The 20,499-nt window shown below is 33.2% G+C and overlaps 1 protein-coding gene across 5 annotated transcripts in view; it reads right to left on the bottom strand.

The window, feature by feature from the left end:
• Positions 1–20,499, bottom strand: part of GLYATL3 (glycine-N-acyltransferase like 3) — a 73,480-nt gene that overhangs the window by 22,407 nt on the left and 30,574 nt on the right. For 2 of the 5 annotated variants that reach the window (XM_007484059.3, XM_007484061.3), the window contains 3 exons: positions 11,974–12,107; positions 5,191–5,300; positions 1,352–1,459 (listed from right to left, as the gene is read on the bottom strand). In XM_007484059.3, coding sequence (XP_007484121.1) covers positions 1,352–1,459; positions 5,191–5,268 — 186 coding nt within the window. In that variant the 5' untranslated portion in view covers positions 5,269–5,300; positions 11,974–12,107. Of the gene's footprint in view, positions 1–1,351; positions 1,460–5,190; positions 5,301–11,973; positions 12,108–19,439; positions 19,603–20,499 lie in introns of those variants that run through there. The other 3 variants (XM_056818385.1, XM_056818386.1, XM_007484062.3) reach the window with 3 other exon arrangements.

Genomic DNA, 20,499 nt, shown 5'->3' with positions numbered 1-20,499 from the left:
TGTATAGGCTGTGTGACCCTGCACACAAGACTTAATCTCTTAGTTCTTTAGGTAAGACTCTAAATCATAGAGAAGTTACCAAATGGAACTGGAAGAAGTTTCCTCACCTAGAAGTTTCCTATACCAATGAAATCAAAAGTCCAGACTCTATTTAAATTTAGTTCCATGATCCAGGACTCTGAAACTTTTCTCTCTGATCATTATCCTTCTATTTTTTTTTCTGTCTCACCCCTCCAAAACCTATTTTTCTTTTTAGTCTAATCTCCAGGTACTCCATCCCTTCCCACTCTCTCAGTCCACCCTTCTTGTTCTGATCTCCTGTCTTTCCAGTTGCAATCTTTACCCTGTAGTTAACCAATTCAACTATATGCTAATTTACCTCTCTCATTGAATCCCTTGCTAAACTTCAACACTCGTTACTTGCACCAGACTCAGATCTCTGATCCTATTCTTGCACTGTTGAATGTAAGCTGGAGAAATACATACAAGTGAAAAGCTCTATATTTACTAACTAATTAGTACTACATTAATAATGTAGTTTTGAAATTTTCTTTTCTTAAACCCTTACTTTTCATCTTGGGAACAGCTGTAAGACAGAAAGACAGAAGAGCCAAGGGCTGGGCAAATAAATAGGGCTAACTGACTTGCCCAGGGTCACATAGCTGGGAGTGCCTGAGGCCAGATTTGAGCCCAGATCCTCCTGACTCTAAGCCTGGAACTCTATCCATTGGACCACCTACCTGTGCCCAATAATGTAGTTTTAATAACATAGCCATAAATAGAGATTTTCCCCAGAGAACTAATATCTGAGATACTTCTTCCAAGTGAAAACCTTCAGACATGTTGTCCCTAAAGGGTTCCACTTCTCTTACAAGGTCTACATTACTTTAACTATCTCATTTTTATGGGTCAGTATTCTAGGGTCACATACCATGGCAGGAAGAGGACTGGAGCCTGACTTTCAGCAGTCTTCCAGACCAATTACATCTGACTAAAGTAGACCATCTCCTTTGCTGTTTTTTCCCCCTATTTTTCACCTCATTCCCAGTTCCCACACTCTACTTTTAACAGGGTACCAGAATTCCTTCTTATAGTTCAGAGTAATAATAGATAAGATAAACAATTTGCTAAAAATGAAGGTATTAGTTATGTGTTATTTTTGGATGATAACCATTTAAATTTAAAAATAAATAAAATTATCTCCCCTACCCTGGCCTCTATTTCTGTTCCTTTCCTCCTGAATGACTCTAATCCTTATTCTCCTCTGCCAAAATCGCACCCATCTCTTGCTAATAAGCCCTTGCTCTCTGGAAGATGCAATTTTAAACTGATTTTCAGTATTAGTAGATACCTCTTTCTTCCTCCGAGTAATGACAGTTTTGAAGTCTGGCCAAGAATCCACCACCACTTCCTTCTGAAAGGGATTTCCACGATTCATGTTCATGACTGCTCCATAAACCTGAGTCAGGAAATTCAGAGAAGTAAGTAGATAAGTATCCAAAACTAATGGCTTCCATTGAGGTGGTAGTCTTCATTTTATATCCTTCTGAACAATGACAACAATCCTAATAATTGACATAACCAGAAGGAAAATGAAAAGAAAATGGATTCTCCTGCTTTCTCTGGTTATTTCTTAGTATTCCCTCTCCCCCCAAATAGGTGCCAGATCTATGCAGTCCTGCATGAGTCCACCCAAACTTCAATCAATTAACCCACATATGTTGAACTCCTATGTGCCTTGTATTGGGTAGGTAGTTAGGATACAAATCCGAAAAAAGAAAAAAGAAAGAGAGAGAGAGAGCAAGAGAGAATTTATCTCCAAGCAACCTAGAGTCTATTGTAGTAAACAATATATAAGCATAATATAGTAGTGTCAAATACCCTCATGATGGTCACTTGATACCTATGACCTAATGAGAACTGCCAAATGCAAATATATCATCATTCAACTAAGAAGTCTAAGTAAATCTTAGTAAGGTGTGAGCATGGTATAGCAGAAAGATGGCTGGTCTTGAAATAAGGAGAGATGTAGACTCAGTTCCTCTTTGTGACACATATTTGATATGTCACCCTGGAGAAATCACTCAACTGCTCTGAATATCAATTTTCTTATCTATAAAATGGGTACTAAAGTACCCATATGGACTTTCTTGTTATCATCCATCACTGGAAAAATGTTGGTGTTACTAAGATGGGCCCTTGTTTCAGGAAGAAAACTTGGATTCATAAAAGAAATGAGAAAATTTTCAAAGATGGTCCTGTCTGTTCTTTTCTTCCTTTTGGTCAGTTCTGAGATATATCATCCTTCTCTTCCTTTAAGAAGCAGCTCAAATGCCATTTTCTTCATGAAACCATTCTTGAAGCCTCAATTACGAAAGCACTCCCTCCTCAACTACTTTATTTGTTATTTTAATTTTTACTACTAAAAGGGAGTTTTTATTCCCTTAGTCTATTTTAAGTTTTTACTTTAAGAACTTAAAGTATCCCTACTTAACACTTAGTCACTAACAAAGAAAGTTCACAACCTAAAAGGACACAAGCACCCGCTCCCACCCCACCCCACCCCCCCAGGTCAATGCTAGGCAAATTAAAAGGCTGTGGTTGATTCCTGAGATGTGATGAGGAGAGATTGTGGGTGGAGAAAAATGTATATAAATATATAAGCCTGAGAGAGATTCAGGGTCTTTATGCTAGTGCTTCATTATTGGAGGCTCTTAGCCTCAAGTGTGCTGAAAGTTCTCAGCAGTTTTCAGCATCTTTTTGGCTAACTCTTGCTTCCTTTGCATGAGAGACTGCCCTTTGCAGCTCAGCCTCTTCCAAGTTGATTTTTGGTTGTTAGAATGTCTGACTTGAGATACTCTAATGGACTGGTGAAATTTACATTTGGATTTGCATTCAAGATCTGGAGGCACTAAGATTGGAACTCAGGGTATTTTTAACTGGGCAATGTTTTCTACCTCCTTCCTATATTTGCCACTTTAATATCTCAACCTTGCTGTAAATAAAGCTACTAACATTCTCATAGTTTAATTTTTATAAACAGTGATCACAACAACATTTTTAAACTCATAAACCATTTTTATGAACACTACTTTGTATATATTTATGTTTATTTACTTTATAAATCATGTGACAATTGATTGTCTAAATCATTTATTCATTTTGATCTTCTCTTAGTGAATGTTGTAAAATATTGGTCTATACATAGTTTTTGCCAAACTAGTTTCTAGTTGTTTGAGCAGTTTTTACCAAATAATGATTTCTTATCCCCAAAACCTGGATCATTTATCAAATACAAGGTTATTACAACCTTTTCACATTGCTTGTTGTATGTCTCTTCTGTTCCACTGTTCTGTCTTTCTATTTCTTAGCCAGTACCAGATAGTTTTGATAATTACTATTTTATAATACAATTTAAAATCTGGTACTGCTAGAATTCTTTCTTTCATTAAAAAAAATTCTTTTGATATTCTTGATCTTTTGTTATTCCAAATGAATTTTGTCATTACTTTTTCCTAGTTCAATAAAATAATTTTTTTGGTAATTTAATTGGGATGGCATTGAATAAGTAGATTAGTTTAGGTAGGATTGATATTTTAATTATATTGACTCTGGCCATTTTCTTTTCTCCTATTATTTAGAGCTGGCTTTATTTGTATAAAAACTATTTTACATAATTATGTTCATATAGTTCTTAGGTTTGTTTTGCTATGTATAATCCCAGGTATTTTATTCTATATGTGGTTATTTTAAGTGGAGCAGCACCTCTTTCTATCTCTTCTTGTAGAACTTAGTCAGTAGTATATAAAAATTCTGATGATTTATGCAAGTTTATTTTATATCCTGCTACTTTGCCAAAATTATTTATAGTCTCAAGTAACTTTTTAGTTGAATTGCTAGGATTTTTCACATATAACATCATGCCAATTGCAAACAGAGATAATTTTATTACCTCTCTACCCATTCTAATTTCTTTCTTTTTCTAGTTTTCTTGCTATTGCTAGCATTTGTATTGTTATTATTGGTGATAATAGCCATCTTTGTTTTATTTCAGATCTTATTGGTAAGACTTTTAGCTTTTCCCCATTACAAATAATACTTGATGATGGGTTTATATCAAAGTAGTAGTAATAAAGAGAGAGAAAGGTAGGGGAGAGAGGTAGAGAGTCACTTAGCTTTCTCCTCTATTGGCCACCATGATGGATTGAGGTTTATCTGACAAGTGTTCCCTCAGCTCTTTTCTCTGCTTACTAACTCTCACAGTCATATCTCAGAAACCAACCACATTTGCTTCATTTGTCTGACTTCGCCTAGGGGGTAGTGCCTGTGGAATCAGTTTCCCCTCACATTGGTTCCTGGGTTATTTTTAACTTCCTTCATCTGAGGGTATTATCTATATCTGGATTTACTTCGTGGTAGTTGGCCTCCATGTCACTGAGAAATGATGCCAACAAATTGACACAATGGAGAGAGAAATTCTCTTCCCACAAATAAATGTCTGTTTTTATTTGTTATTCATTTAAACCTCTTAGAATCATAATGAAACAGTCTTTGATAAAATGAGGAAAAGTGAAATTTTGATATATGTATATATAGTAATATTTTAAAGAGGATATAACTTGGTTATAATACTTATCTCTAAAACATAGTGACTGTGTGACCCTGGGAAAATTACTTGATATCAGAGTTGTCTAGGCTGTCCAAGATAAGTTAGAAAGCAGATATTAACTTGTATTAGTAAAAGTTTCCTCACTTGGGAGTTGCCTATACCAGCAAGATCACAAGGGCAGTTCCAATCCTACTAATATTAACACATAAACATAGCTATTTAATCAATATATAAATTTACTAATTACATTTTTGCTTGACAATGTATATTTGCTAGGTCAAATGATAAATTTTCTGAAAGATAATTTTTGAAGTAACTTGGTCTTTGTAATCCTGTTGACAACTAAAAAAGTTAACAAGCCATGAAGACTTAAAACAATTTACCCTCAGCAAATATTATACATGCATTATCTAATTGGACTTTATTGACCCTGTGCATAATCAAGCCAAATAACCTCTTTTTCAAATGAGGAAAACGAAGTCCAGAGATGCTAAATAATTCACATATAGTGTTTCAGCAATATGTTCTCTTGGGTATTCAGTAATGGTTATCTCCACAAGAAAAGACTAGGTATATGGTACCTTGAGAGATTCAGGAAAGTTACTCTTTAGCATTTGCTCTAGCATCTGCAGTTTGGTAGAACAATTGAGCAGTATCATCTTCTACAATACTCTTAGACACAGCTCAGCACCTAAAAAAACAAAAAAAGCAAAGTGAAACTTTATCTTCAGACTCTGACATCTAGATGAAGAAATCAGGTTAAACCTGTTTGAAAGTGACCTTTTCCATTTGTCCTCCTGGAGAAACCCCCTAGACATATTTAAATTAGTTCTTGTTTCCTGGACAAGATGAAACTCATAGTCTCATTCTCAATCATCTTGATTTTAGAAGCTGCTCTGGGAGAGAAAATATGAAAACATTCCTTTGATTGTTAGGAAAAAGGAATGAGGAAAAAAGTTGGGAAAAATATCAAGCCTCAATTAGAAATAAACATAATGCTAAACATTATCTAGATATTAAAATGATACAGCTTTAGGAATAAATTTTCTTGTTCACCCTCTGACTCATTGAAGGATAAAGTCCTTTCGATGAATCACTAATTCTTAAGATAAACACTTATCAAGTCTTTTTAAAAAAGAAAACAAAACTCTGAGGCATGGGGTTTTAACATGATATAAAGAGTTACAAAAGAAATTTGTGAAGCACCTATAAAAAGTCAAAGGAAGTAGTCTTTTCTGGCAGATGGGTCTTAAAAACAAACAAAATAATGGTGCATGGGGAAAAAAATGAAATGGATAATCCAACCAATACCAAATGGGTAATGAAATGGATGGTTAACTCAACCACTACTATTCAGTCTTCTATATCCTAGGACTGAGTCTGAGAGTCCTCAGATGTACCTGTCTGATTTTGGGGGATATCTTTTATTGCTGTCATCTTCCCTGTCTTAGGCCTTTTGGAATTATGCTGGCTATCAGAAGAGTTTCTCTGGCAGATCTGTTTTTTCCTGGTCAATGTCACTGATAATATCTTTCTCCAAAATATCTTGTGAAGTAGATCTTTATACAATTAAATACAGTCCATCTAAATTTTTATTTGTCAACAACTAGGTTATATAGTGAGACCTAACTCAAAATTTATAATTCTAATCTTATTAATGTATGAAAAACAACCAATTATGAACCTTTACACTAGAAAACTTGCATTTTCTATGCTTCTTGCTATTCTTTATGTCTGCCTAAGCCAGGTACTTCATTTAGAACCTGCCAATGACAGACTGGAAGGAGAATTTAAAAGAATCTATGAGGATCTGACTTTTAGAAAGAACCCTTCTAGTCAAAAAATTTTTTTATATTTATCAATTTTTACAACTTAGTATTAGAACATAACCAATGCCTTTGAATCCCATTAAAAGCAATTATATTTTGGAAATAGGTCTTGATCAATGACACATGTAAAACCCAGTGGAACTTCATGTTGGCTATGGGAGTGGGGTGAAAGAAGGGGAGGGAAAGAACATAAATCATGTAACCATAGAAGAATTTTCTTAATCAATTACATAAAATAAAAAGCAATTATATTTGACACATATAACCACCACATCTTGCTGCTTTCTCAATAAAATTTCATTCCAATTATTTATTATAGTTATTTACTTTTATCTTTTCATTCCTCCCTCAGAAGGATGAGATACTGCTAAGAATCTAATCCCATATACGAGCCTATAGATAACCACACCTTATGCAAACAAATAACTTATATGCCTAAATTTGATGGCCATTTAAATGAATATACCTAAAAATTCTTCTCTTCTGATTGTAACAATAGACATCAGATGGAATGTGTAAAAGATTAGTTATCAAATTATAAATTTTATCAAATAAGTTATCTGTAGTAAAACATATCCAGTAACTAATGATATTCAAACTAAATATTATACCCACATAGATCACTGCTCTTAGTTCCCCTATAAATCCTTCTGTAATCTCCTTGTCTTATAGAATATGCCCTATATTCAAGTGTTAGTCTCATATTAAATAACAAATCTTAAATAGAATTAGTTGACTCATTGAGTTAACTTAAGATAGACTACAAATCACTTTCCCCTAAGATAAGTAATTACATGAAAATTCTTCTAAGAACAGAAGATGTTTCTTATTTAGCCTCAACAAGTAGTAGAATTACATTCTTATTTTATGAATTCCCATTGTTTATAAGATATCTGAAAGACCTTGTTTATATGTGAGTAAGTAATTAATAACAGATAACAAGGTTGAATCCTAATCTACTTAGTTATTTCTAGAGTATGGAAAGGAATACAATTTCAGTTTGAATAGACTAGTTTAGATTTTAGGAATTTGTAGCCTAGATGTGTTTCATCCATAGTCTATTAGAAAAATATTCAATATTGTGTTCATATATTTCACTGATCACTTGCCTTGATTATAGAAAGTTGCCATGAGAGGAAGAAAAGGGACATAGCTACTCATAGTAATGGGAAGATCCTCCCTTAGTCTGATGTTTATTCCAGGCAAGAGACATTGAAATAGATAATTGCATTGACAAAAGTTTAATAAGCTAGTCAGCTAATATATATTAATATATATAGTTTCATATAGCTAGTCAGCTAAAAGTTTCATAAGCTAATCAGTTTTATGGGAATATTTATCATTCAAGAAGAAATGTCATAGGAGGCAAATTAAAAGCAGGAGAGTCCTACTATAGACCATGTCAAAGTTGCTCTCCCAGTTACTCCCTTGAGTCTAATACCAATTTGAATTTACAGATGTCACCCCAGTAGGTCTGCCGGCACTACAAATCATTGGTTCAATAGCACTTCTTGAGGATCTGGCTCAAAATCATATCAGTTACAGTCTCATAAGATTTCACTTCAAATAGCCAGTTTCATCAACCATAGCTTAAGTATGAACTATTATTTCTTTCCTGGTGTTGTAATAAAAAAACAAAAACAAACAAACAAAAACACACACACACACACACACAAAACTTTGCCAGGCCTTAAAATCTTACTCACATATTTTGCTAGAATCTAAACTCATCCTGGTATAAAATCTATCACCAGAAATCAAGAAATTAGTTGCATCCTGCAATTCCAGGTAGATGATGAATATATTATAGTTTATTCAAAACCCTAGGAAAACATTGGCCAATATCTGTAAACTTCCAGACCAACAGAGACTAGAGTTTGCTTGTTTTGTGTTTATATTGGTTCAAGATACAACTGCTATATCTGTCTATCTCCATATTAAAATTCCACTGAAAATATAATTACATAATTCACAATAAAATAGTTCCATAGGATAAATAGATTCCTAATTACTCTCCCTTTGGGAACTGCTCTCCTTCTGATCAAGAAGTAAGGTTATACTGGAGGAGGGGATAAGAATTTCAACTGCTATTATGGTTCTCAAGCAAACAGGGAGATTTAAAAAGATCTCTTCACTTTTCTCCTCTAAAATATAGTTAATTAAATGGTGAGTTTGAACATTATCAGTATTATATAATATTACGTAGTAACACAGTACAGTTAATATTATGCAATAATCTTATGAATTGGTTTTCCATTATCATAAAGAATAGCGAAATAATTTTAGGATGAACCAATGCTTCAGAATTATTTTTATAAACAAAATTATAATTAAAATTCAGAACCACAATGCTTCCAAATATTATAACACATGATCATCAGGGCTGATAAAAAAACATTTTCCCAAATATATATATGTATATATTTTTATTTCACCTTTTTTTAAAGTTCAGTGTAATCTGACAACATCCAAATTAAAGAGATGCTGATTTACTACAATACATCCTTCAAGTAGTTTGTCAGATTTCACATGAACATAACCAATATTATGAATTTGAAACATGAAGCAAAACCTATTATCAATCATGAAACCAAGTCAATTTAATACATTTCCAAATTATCTTACACAGAATTACATCAACTTATCACCTTTTATAATTTTCTTAATCACATCTAAAACTTGCAAAAAGCTATCCAGAATGAAGTATTTATATTTTATTAAAAAATAATAATCATAAAATAATCAACACTTATATAGTGCTTACCATATACTAGGCAGGGTGTTAAAGATTAAAAATGTTAATATTTCCACTTTCCTTTTGAAGCCAAATAACTAGTAAATTACTGAGACTAGATTTTAACTCAGACTTTCTGAATTCTGCCATTTACTAGTATTAATAATTTTTTTTAAATAACAAATGTAAAAAAAGTAAAAAATATATTTTTTTACATTGATCTGATTTACCAAGATTATATACCAATAGGAAAATACACTTCATTGTCAATAAAACCACAGCATGATCTAGTTTTAGTAACAAATTAAAACTGGATTTATAATCACCAATGAATACTTAAATCTCAAATTATCCAAGGGTTATTTACTGTTAGTTGTTCAAAGTGAAAAGCATTTTTAAAAAATCAATATTTAATTTTAAAATATCCCATCTCCCTATAATTTTGTCCCTATTTCCTTTCAAAGAGCTGGGTTATTTTTTTGTCACTGCCTAAAGGCCTAATCAATGTCTTTTATGTTCATTTAAACAGTTTTTTTTTTCTCTTTACCTGTCCCATAGGCTTTTCAAATAAGTAAAACCAATGATTTCTAGTTTCCCTCTCTTTTTCTCATCTGCTTCTCCAATTTGGCCACAGTTGGAAGTGGAAAGGAGACTCTCTTTTATTTCAAAGAATGTTAAACTGTACTCCAAGCTTCTCACTCTAGCTAGGTAGTTTTTTCACCTCTGAGATTAGGAGTTTTCCTTATCCCATGTTATCAAAGTTCAAGATATTAGATAAAATAGTAAAAACTTTTAAAAATTATTACAATTCCAATGAAACTTAATAAGAATAGAAGTTTTTAAAAATAATATTTTAACCACTGAGCTTATATCTTTACAGTATTTAAATTACAGGAGAATTCATCTTCCTGTCTATATGGCTGTTATAAAAGTGAATCTGTACTTAATTTTGTATTAAAGGTATTAGGAAATACATATATAGCATTACCAATTTGAATCCACATATGTTACTATTTGGTTAGTTTAAAGCATTCTGGACTAAATATCATAAGTCATGGTCTTAATTATCTCTTGTTCTAAAATTTTTTATTTGTAACTCCAAGAAATTCTATCTGAAATTGATAGGTGTGACCCTCCTAAAGTCCTTCAATGATTTTACCAAACAAAAATGAAGTTAATACATTGAATTCCAATTTTTGAAGATCACGATAGCCAATATTCTCATGGTGTTTGACATATATGTGAAGCTAAACATTCTATAATAAAAGTTCTTTACAAATCATTTCTAAAAGTTGTTCTGACTATCAGAAGCTTATTTAACTTTATCTGTGGTTGATCGAAGAGTTACACAGTCTGATTCAGTGGTTAGAGGTCATATTGGATATAACCCAATCTATAAAAATACTTCTTAATACCATGAATTAACACATTTATATTAGGTTAACAAGTTGGTAAGCTGAGGTAATTTGACCTAACACCTTGCCTTTAAGGTCAAATAGCAGAGTAAATCTGATTAATTGTAATTGCCTTACTAAAAACAACACCCAAATAAATTCTATCACACAAATTCTATCACACAATTTTATATTCCCAAATGGTACCACACAGGATACTCAAGTAATAATTTCAAGTATTTAGCTCTAATCTTTATAAGACTCAATTATTTTAAGAAATACATAGGACCCACAAGTTTCAACTACTTTAAGGATGGATATTTAAGACAGTTATTCTTTGTTCTATATAATAATTTTCATAACAAAGGGAAGCACTTAATTCAGGATTGATGTCAACCAAATCATATCTAGATTTTTATAAATATTAATATCATATATCTTCTATTATCTTGGAATTACTCAAATGAGCCTACTATATGAAATGTCCCATTCTACATTTTTTTCAGAAAACTTCCTCAAACTTCATTTCTTTGATGTGCTAGAACTTCCTCCTTTAATTTCTCTTTCTCTAGGTATTAGATGTACATATATATATATATACACATATATATATGTGTATATATATATATATATATATGCACTATTTCTCAGGTGCCCCTAATATCATACCTGTCTTATTTCCTCCACATTTTTAAACCTCCCTTTGTATCCTTGAATTATATATTCTTTTCACTTTCTATGCATTTCTCATACTCTATGTATTTCACTGAAAATTGCTTCTATAATTTTAACACATAAATTATATTAAAGAAAATTCAATTAATTACTAAAATCTTTATTTACCCAGTTATAAAATGGAATCCCCACTCATGTAACCTCTTTTCACTATTTTGCTTGAGAATAAATAATTATCATTATTTCCCTAAAGAATGTGACCTTATCACTACTCTTTTACTTGTCTCCATTGTGAGAGATAGAGAAGGGGACAGAGAAGATTTCACTTCCTTCTACCTGCACAATTTCTAAGCCAGTAAAAAGAAGGAACTCATCAAAAGTTCATTAAGATGTCTATAATTATAAAAATCTTCAAGAGGTCCAAAAAAGTCATACTCCTGTTGAAGCACAGAAGTTGATGGCAAGGTAAGATACTAGGTTCCTCAGTCCTAACTGATCACTTAATAGAAACTTGAGCAAATTAATACCTAAACAAAACATTTTTCCCCAAAATAAACTAAATTTACTGTTTTCTTCTGTGCTTGCTCTTCAGCTTTAAGAATCTGAAGAAAATTATTAATTCTTTTTTGAAATTAAAAGATATTCACTTTCTGACTTATAAAAACATTAATTTATGAACTGATTGAATTTTGAGAATTTATTTCATTCATATAAACCTTGATCAAAATATACCTTAAAGAACTTTTGTAGTTTTAACTATATTGTGCTGATGTCAGATATTAGGCGAGTAAATAAAATACCATCAGAAAACAGGGTATCCTTAAGTCTGTCCAGGAAATCTCGTCTTCAGTAGTTCACAGGGGGATCTAGACATAAGGAGAAAGGGGAGAAAGGAGTGTTAGCATAATCTACTAACCAACTAAACCTTAATTTACTCACTTAGTTTTAAAAATAATTTTCAAATAAAAGTTATAATCTTTTTCATTAATATTTATTTTATATGTAACAATATAGAATATAATGATAAGAGAGTACATATGATTTGTTATAAATGTGTAAATAAATTATAATAAATATTCTTAATCAAGAAAAACAAATTTTTACATTAGTTATGCCCAGAAATGTATCTGATTCTTTTTCCTCCAACTCTTCACCCCTCCTTCCTATCCAAGAAGACAGGTAACATGATAGAGGATATATACATATTATCATTTGACACTTTTTTTTTTATTCATCATGTTATGAAACATTACATATTAGAGAAACATTTATGGAGGAAGTAAAGTGAAGAATGTTAAGTTTCAATCTGCATTAAGACTCTATCTGTTCCTTCTATGGTGATGGATATCTTTTTTCATCATGTGTCTCTTGGAATTCCTAGATCCTTGTCTTGCTGATTAATAATAGTTAAGTCATTCACAGTTGATGATCATATATTATTGTTACTGTGCACAGTGGTTTCCTGGTTCTACTCAGTTCACTTTGCATTACTTCATATAAATTCAATTTTTTTTGTCATTTCTTATGACACAATAGTATTCCATTATAATCATATATCATAACATGTTCAAACTTTTATTTTTAAAAGTAGGAAGGAAAGCCTCTGTTTTTCTTATTTAAAACAAAAAATTTTACCCTCAGTCACAACTGGTGGAAAAGAAAGAGAAGGGTTAAAAGTAGGACAGGAGGAGTAAAAAGGAAAAGGAATCTTTTCTGAGATTCTGTGGTCTTCCCCCTCCTCTTCTGGTTTAGATGGGTGGGAGAATATTCATTCTGTTTGAGACTGAGTGATATGCCCATTGAGAAGAAAAGGATCAGGATATTAAAACTATAGGGAATGTTAATAAATACTATTTTATGCTCAGGGGACCCTAGCTGGAAAACTAATGAATTAGTTAAGTCTGTGGATTATCTTTTCTCTTAGACTAACCATAAAGCATTGCTACCACTTAAGAAAGCCACCAAAGACATCTCTCCTTTTGTCTGTAGAAAAAGTAGCTTGCTATTTCTTACTTATAGACACATACACAGAGAAGATAAATTTTGATTCATAAAATTTCTTACATTTCTATGAGGACCTATGGGCTGAGGGCTTGACCATATACCTCAAATCTGGGGTCTTTTCTGAATGCTCCTTAAATAATTTATAAGTCCCCCTATATGGGGCAGATGCCTTGACAGAACTACTGGGCTTCACCAGAAGGGCTGCCTAAGTGCCTGCTTTGTTGAGAAGGCATCATTTCCTCAGTCTTTTCAGTTCCCAGTAACATCCCTATCACCTTAAGGTATGCTCTTATATATACACATATGTGTGTGTGTACATATGTGTACACACACACACACACACATATTCCAACCCTGCTGTAAAAAATAAAACAAAACCAAGATTCCTTAAAGAATAAATATCTTAGAGGTCAGTCCAGAAAATGCATCCAATATTTAAATTTCCTAATTGTTTATAGATTTTTATAAGTTAAAGCGGGGTTTTTTTGTGTGTGTTTTTTTTAATTTTTAGAAATCCTATTTTAGTCCAATGGTCATAGTTTTAGCTGGAGGGCAAAGGCTTTTTAGAATTAATTAAAACTGGATTGGTGAGCTTATGGACACAAACAGAAACATGTGGACTCCAAAGTAGATAAAGATCACACAGTCTCTATAATTGGGGATAAGACCAAGTAAGACCAGTTTACTGCTTTCTGCTGGGAAAAAAAAATCTCCTTCAGACACTTTGCTGAGCTATTCTCATTTTGGCCTCTAACTGTTACTGACCAGGTTTTAAGCCATTAAAATATATGAAAAAAAGAAACAAACATGTAGGACACACACAGAAAAGATACATCTTACACAGAAAAGATCTGATTATTAGGAACAGGGAGAAAGCCCTGCAATACCCATAGATTTTTCATCAAAGTGCTCACCCCTAATGGATGAAATCTCTACTTGGGTCCAAAAGATTGGGGTAAGGATTCTAATAAGACTCTGGAGAAAAACTTGGGGTTGCAGTACCTTCATGATTCACCATCTTGAATGATTAAAAATTCTTAGAGACTGGTTTCCAGATAAGAAAACCAATTTATTATAAGGCTAGCATAACCAGTAAATTAATTGGTCAGTGATCTCTCTTGGTAAAAAGGCAATTTCATTCAGCAATTTGGGAGTCATTAAATACAATTTTGGAATTTGATTATTCAGCTCTTCCTAAAACCTCTCTAATTGGTAAATAGGTAAATGCCTAATTTGGAGATGGGATTAATAACTTTTCAGTCCTTTCCTCATCATAGGATTGCAATATCTAGATGGAAAAAAAAATCAGGTTAAGCCTGGTTAAAAGCGACCTTCTTACACAGAAGAAAAACAACTACTTGATTACATGGGTTCAAGGGGATATGGTTGGGAATGTAGACTCTAAATGAACATCCTAATGCAAACACCAACAACATGAAGTAGCCCCAAAAAGACCAAAGATGGAAAAATTAAAAAGAAATAAAGCAGATAGACCCCTGTCCGGGCACAGACCTGGCTTCCCTTCTCACAGGAGATCAAGCTGTTTATGCAGATAACAAACTGGTTTCTGCTTAGCTTGGGTGGCAGGAGACAAAGAGGAATTTCAGGGTCAGCGAACTAACATTTGGCTAAGTGAAGATAAACACTCCTTGGATAACAGCCCCCTCATAAATCTAAGGGTTGCCTCCTCCTTTTCTCGGACCCCACATTCCTGTGTTAAAGTCTGTTTGTTATCAGATAAGAACCTGTATGTGAAGAGTAATAACTTATATCTTGTAACTCTATATAATCTGTTCCTTAATGTCAAACTGGAGCAGTTTTCCATTAGGGAATTCTGTACCAGCTGGTAGATTCTTTATTTCTCTCTTTTATTAATAAATTACAGTTCCAATAATTGAAATTCTAGGTGTTTGAACTCATTTGTGAAATGTATCACTTGAACCCATGTAATCAAACATGGAAATAGGTTCTGATCAAGGTCACATGTAATACCCAGTAGAATTGTTCATCAGCTACAGGAAGGGTGGGATGCGGGGAGGGAGGGATAGAATATGATTCTTGTAACTAAGGAATAATGTTCTAAATTGAGTAAATTAAAAAAAGTAACCTTCTTCATTCATCCTAATGGGGAATTCAAGGACACCCTCTAAATCCACTTGGTTTAAACTAGTTCCTGTTTACCAGACAAGATGGGACTCACAGTTTCATTCTCAATCATCCTGATTTTAGAAGCTGCTCTCAGGGAGGGAATGTGAAGGATTCCTTGGATTATTAGAACAAATGAAAGAAGAAAGTTTGGAAAAAGAACAAATATCAATTATAAATAATGATAATTCAGAGCATTATTTAGAAATAAAAATAATTCAACATTAGGAATAAATTTTCTCACTCTCAGATCTTTTGTGGTAACAAAGAAAAATTGATGGGAAAAGTAACCACATCATCAACATCTATTATATTCCTCCACTGCTCCTGAACTCCTCAATTCCTCAACTCACCTCTTTGATAAGAGGATGGAATTCATAACATTGAATCCAAGTTAATAAGTCATTTAGTGTTTACTTCATTTATACTATTGTGGTCATTAGATGCATTTTTCTTTTGGTTCAATTTCCTTTATTCAGCATCATACCTTACAAGTTTTCCCATATAGCTCTAAATGCCTGATATTTATTTCTTATGATTTAATAACATTGAACATGGATCAATTATTCAATCACCAAGTATATTTAAAGCACTGTTATATTGGACAAGGGCAGTGCTAGGTGACAGAGAAAATGATTATTCCTTGACTTTTGCAAATATTTTCTCTTTGGAGGAACAATAAACATATAGATGTATAGAGCAAATATAACATATTTATAAAGCAAACACAAGATAATTCCAGAGTAGAAACAGCATTAGCAGCTGGGGAAGGGGGAGTCAAAAAAAGTCTCATGTAGCAGGCAGCACTTGAGCTGATCTTTAACAAAATTTGGGATTATACAAGGCAGAGAGGAAGAGAAAGTATATTCCTGAATCAGGGGAACAATTCAGGCAAAGGGTCAAAAATGGGAAATGAACTACCTTATATAAAGGACATGTAGGATAGTTAGATTCAGTTTTAGAGTATACAACGAATATATATACTAAATCTAGAAAGAGGCTAAAACAAATTTGTGATAGATTAAAATGTCAGAAAAAAGTATATTTAATCCTAGAGGTATTACAAAGTGATTGGAGTTTACGTTTTTAAAATATCACTTTGGAAAAAGTGTAGAATGTGGTTTGGAAAGGGGGAAGTCAATTGGTAGAGACAAAAGTTTGTAGGCTATTATAATTGTTCAGCCAAGATTTGGATGAGGACCTGAATTTGAGGGGGTAACTGTCTGGGTGAAAAGCAGGGTATGCGTGTGAGAGATGCATGGAGTTAGAATGAATTTGTTGTACATATAGTCATATGTACAAAAAAGTCATAACTGACTTTTTGCAACTTCATTTGGGATTTTCTTGGTAAAAATCCTGGAGTAGTTTGCCATTTTCCTCTCTAGCTCATTTTACAGATGATGAGAAAACTGAAGCAAACAGGATTAAGTGACTTGTCCAATGTCATATAGCTAGTAAATGTTTGAGGACAGATTTGAACTCAGAAGGATGAATCTTCTTGACTCAGATCATGTACTCTATCCACTGCACTGCCTAGCAGCAACAACTGAACTTATAAACAAGGATGACTAGAAGAAGAATGATACCCTTCACAGAAATAAGGAATTTAGGAGAAAGGTAAATTTGGAAGTAAAGATTATTAGTTCTGAGTTGGACAACTTTATTCTAATATGCCTAAGGGAAGTCAAACTGGATATATCAATTGCAGAACTGGAACTAAAGAGAGTAGAGGCTAATCACATAAATCTGCAGATCATTTAGACAGAGCAGGCAACTAAATTTTGGTGATGAGATCATAATGAGAGGGAGTTTAGAAAGAAAGAAGAGAACATATTTCATACTCTTTTTTTACCCTTTCCCCAATGAATGAGAACACATTTTATTTCTATTCTTTAATTTTATTTTTATTACTTTTATTTTTGTTTCTTTTTAGCTACCAGATCATTGCTATTACTATTTTTTAAGCTATAAGAACTTTAGTTGTATGCAGGAATATAAGATGGCCAAGTGAGGGAGACTCAGTCCACTGAAACTCTCCAAACACACAAAAGTAGAAAATACCTGCCTCAGGACAAAGGAAAGCAAGAGAGAAATATCTCATTGGGATGAGAAGGGAGAATAACTCATCAAATGTGGGCACTGGGGGTACTGACTGAACTAGGAACAGTCCCATGAGTTTCCACATGGCCTAAGGTAATGAAATCAGATAGAGGTGGGTAATAACTCAAGGCCAGCCCTATGTGTTTCCATGTTTAATGAGGCAATGAAATAAAAGAGCTGGGAAGCAGGCCAGCAATGGAGAAAACAGGGAAACCAACAGTAGGGGGAGTGAAATCTATCTGGACAAAACAGCTTCAACCTTCCCACAAGAAGTCAACTGCGCCACTCTTTCAAAATGTACACTAAGCAACCCAAAGACAGACAGATCACCCCCAAGCACCAGAGAAGACTATTCTGCATGCTTCAAGCAGCACCTCCTCTACCATAGGAGTAAAATAGAACCTCAATAGATAGACAAAATAATGAGTGGGGGGAAATAATAACTAGAAAAATGAGCAAAAGACAAAAAAAACTAACCTTGGAAAGTTACTATAATATCAGAGAAGATCAAACTATAAACTCAGAAGAGGACAACAGGGCAGAATGGAAACAAAAAGCCTCAAAGGAAAATGAAAAAGGATGTCAGACCCCAAAAGACCTCTTGAAAGAATTTGAAAAAAAAATTAAAAAGCAAATAATAAAAGGAATGATAGAAAGATTCAACAACTTGGAAACCAGAATAGGCCAAATGGAAATGTAGGCCAAAAACAAAAAAAACAAACAAATCCAACTGAATATAACAATTCTTAGAGTTTAGAATGATCAAATATAAAAGGAAACATAAATGCTCATGCAAGAAAATAACTCCCTGAGAACTAGAATTGAACAAATGGAAGCTAATGATTCCATAAAGTATCAGGAAACAGGAAGACAAAATTAGAAGAATGAAAAAAATAGAACAAAATCTGAAATATCACACTGAAAAAAAACAACTGGTGTAGAAAATAGATCCAGGAGGGACAATTCAAGAATCATCTGAATATCTGAAAGATATAGTTAAGAAAATATCCAGATTACAAGAAATAATCAGGGAAAGCTGCCCTGTTATCCCCAAACAAGAGAGTAAAATAGAAATGGAAATAATCCACCCAGCACTCCTAAAAAGTCCTGAAATAAAAATTCCAAGATTATTATAGCAAAATTCAAAAGATGCCAGACTAAGGAAAAAATATTGCAAGCAACCAGAAAGAAACAATTCAAATATCATGGAACCACAGTCAGGATTCCACCTGCATTAAAGGACTGAAAGGTAAGGAATACATTATTCCACAAGGCAAAGGATCTAGGGCCTACAACCAAAAATCACACACCCAGCAAAACTGAGCATAACATTCTGGGGTGTGGGGAGAGGGAGTTAATGTTTAATGAAATAGAGGACTTCCAAGGATACCTTCCAAAAAAAAAAAGAATTGAAAAGACAATTTGATAAGGAAATTAGATACTCAAGAGAAGCATAAAAAGGTAAATAGAAAAGTAAAAACTTGAGGATTTCAATAAGGCTGAATTGAGTACATTCATCCCTGGAGAAGTGATAATTAAGATATTATATATATATATATATACCTAAAGTACTTAGGATACTTAAGAACTTTATCACTATTAGGATAGCAAGAAGGTATATACTTAGTTTTCCACCCCTAATTTAAACAATATTTACAGTTTCATATAGAAACAATTTTTGACAACTGTTTTTTGACATTTTAGAATTCAGATTTTCTCTCTCTCTACAGTACTGCCCTCCCCATGGTGGTGAATAGTCTCATATAGGTTATACCCATTCTTTCATGGAATACACATTTGCATATTGTTCATTTCATGACAGAAGACACATAACACGTGCAATAGAAATTTTATAAAGGAAATATAGTGGAAGATGACATGCTTTGATCTACACTCAGACTCTAACAGTTCCTTCTTTAGCTGTGAATAGCAATTATCATCATGAGTACCTTGTAGTTATCTTGGAGACTTGCTTTGCTGATAGTGGTTTAGTCCTTCAGAGCTGATCAACAAGTATATTTGTTACTGTATACATTGTTCTCTGGTCCTGCTCACTCCACTTTGTATCCATCCATATAAGTTTTTCCAAGTTTTTCTAAACACAATCTGTTCATGATTTCTTATGGACAATAGAATTTCATTAGAACCATATATCACAACTTGCTCATCAATTATCCAAGTGATTGACAGTTTCTAATTCTTGCTACCACTAAAGGAGTTGCCAAAAATATTTTTTTCCAGGTAAGTACTTTTCCCTTGTCACTGATCTCTTTCAAATATAGACCAGTAGTGGTATTGTTGGTCCAAAGGGTGTGCATAGTTTTGTGGCCCTTTGAGCCTTTTCCCATATTTCTCTCCAAAATAGTCGTTGTATGAGTTGACGGTTCTACTAATGGTGTATTCATGTCCCAATTTTCCCACATCACCTCTAACATTTATCATTTTCCTTTTGGGGCATGTTAGCCAATCTGTTATGTGTGAGGTTGTATCTCAGATTTGTTTTAACTTGCGCTTCTCTAATCAATAGTGATTTGAAGCATTTTTCCCCTATGACTGTGGACAGTTTTAATTTCTTCCTTTGAGAACTACCTGTTCATATCTTTTGATCATTTTTTGATTGAGGAATTCTTTGTATTCTCATGTTTGATTCAGTTCTCTAAATATTTAAGAAATGAGACTTTCGTCAAAGGCACTTTCTTCTTTTTAAAACCCTTACCTTCCATCTTAGAATCAATACTTTATATTGGCTCCAAGGCAGAAGAGCAATAAGTGCTAGGCAACAGGGGTTCAGGGACTTGCTCAGAGTCACACAGCTAAGAAGTGTCTGAGGTCATATTGGAACCCAGGACCTCCCATCTCTAGACCTGTCTCCCAATCCACTGAGCCACACAACTGCTCCCCAGAGATACTTTCTATAATTTTTTCCTCACATTTGTTCTTTCCCTTCTAATCTTGGTTGCATTGTTTTATTTGTACAGAACCACTTAAGTTTAATGTAGCCAAAATTAT

Source organism: Monodelphis domestica, chromosome 2, assembly GCF_027887165.1.
Source record: "Monodelphis domestica isolate mMonDom1 chromosome 2, mMonDom1.pri, whole genome shotgun sequence".
In the NCBI taxonomy this organism is placed as follows: domain Eukaryota; kingdom Metazoa; phylum Chordata; class Mammalia; order Didelphimorphia; family Didelphidae; genus Monodelphis; species Monodelphis domestica.
This window is presented reverse-complemented; position numbering and strand designations above follow the sequence as displayed.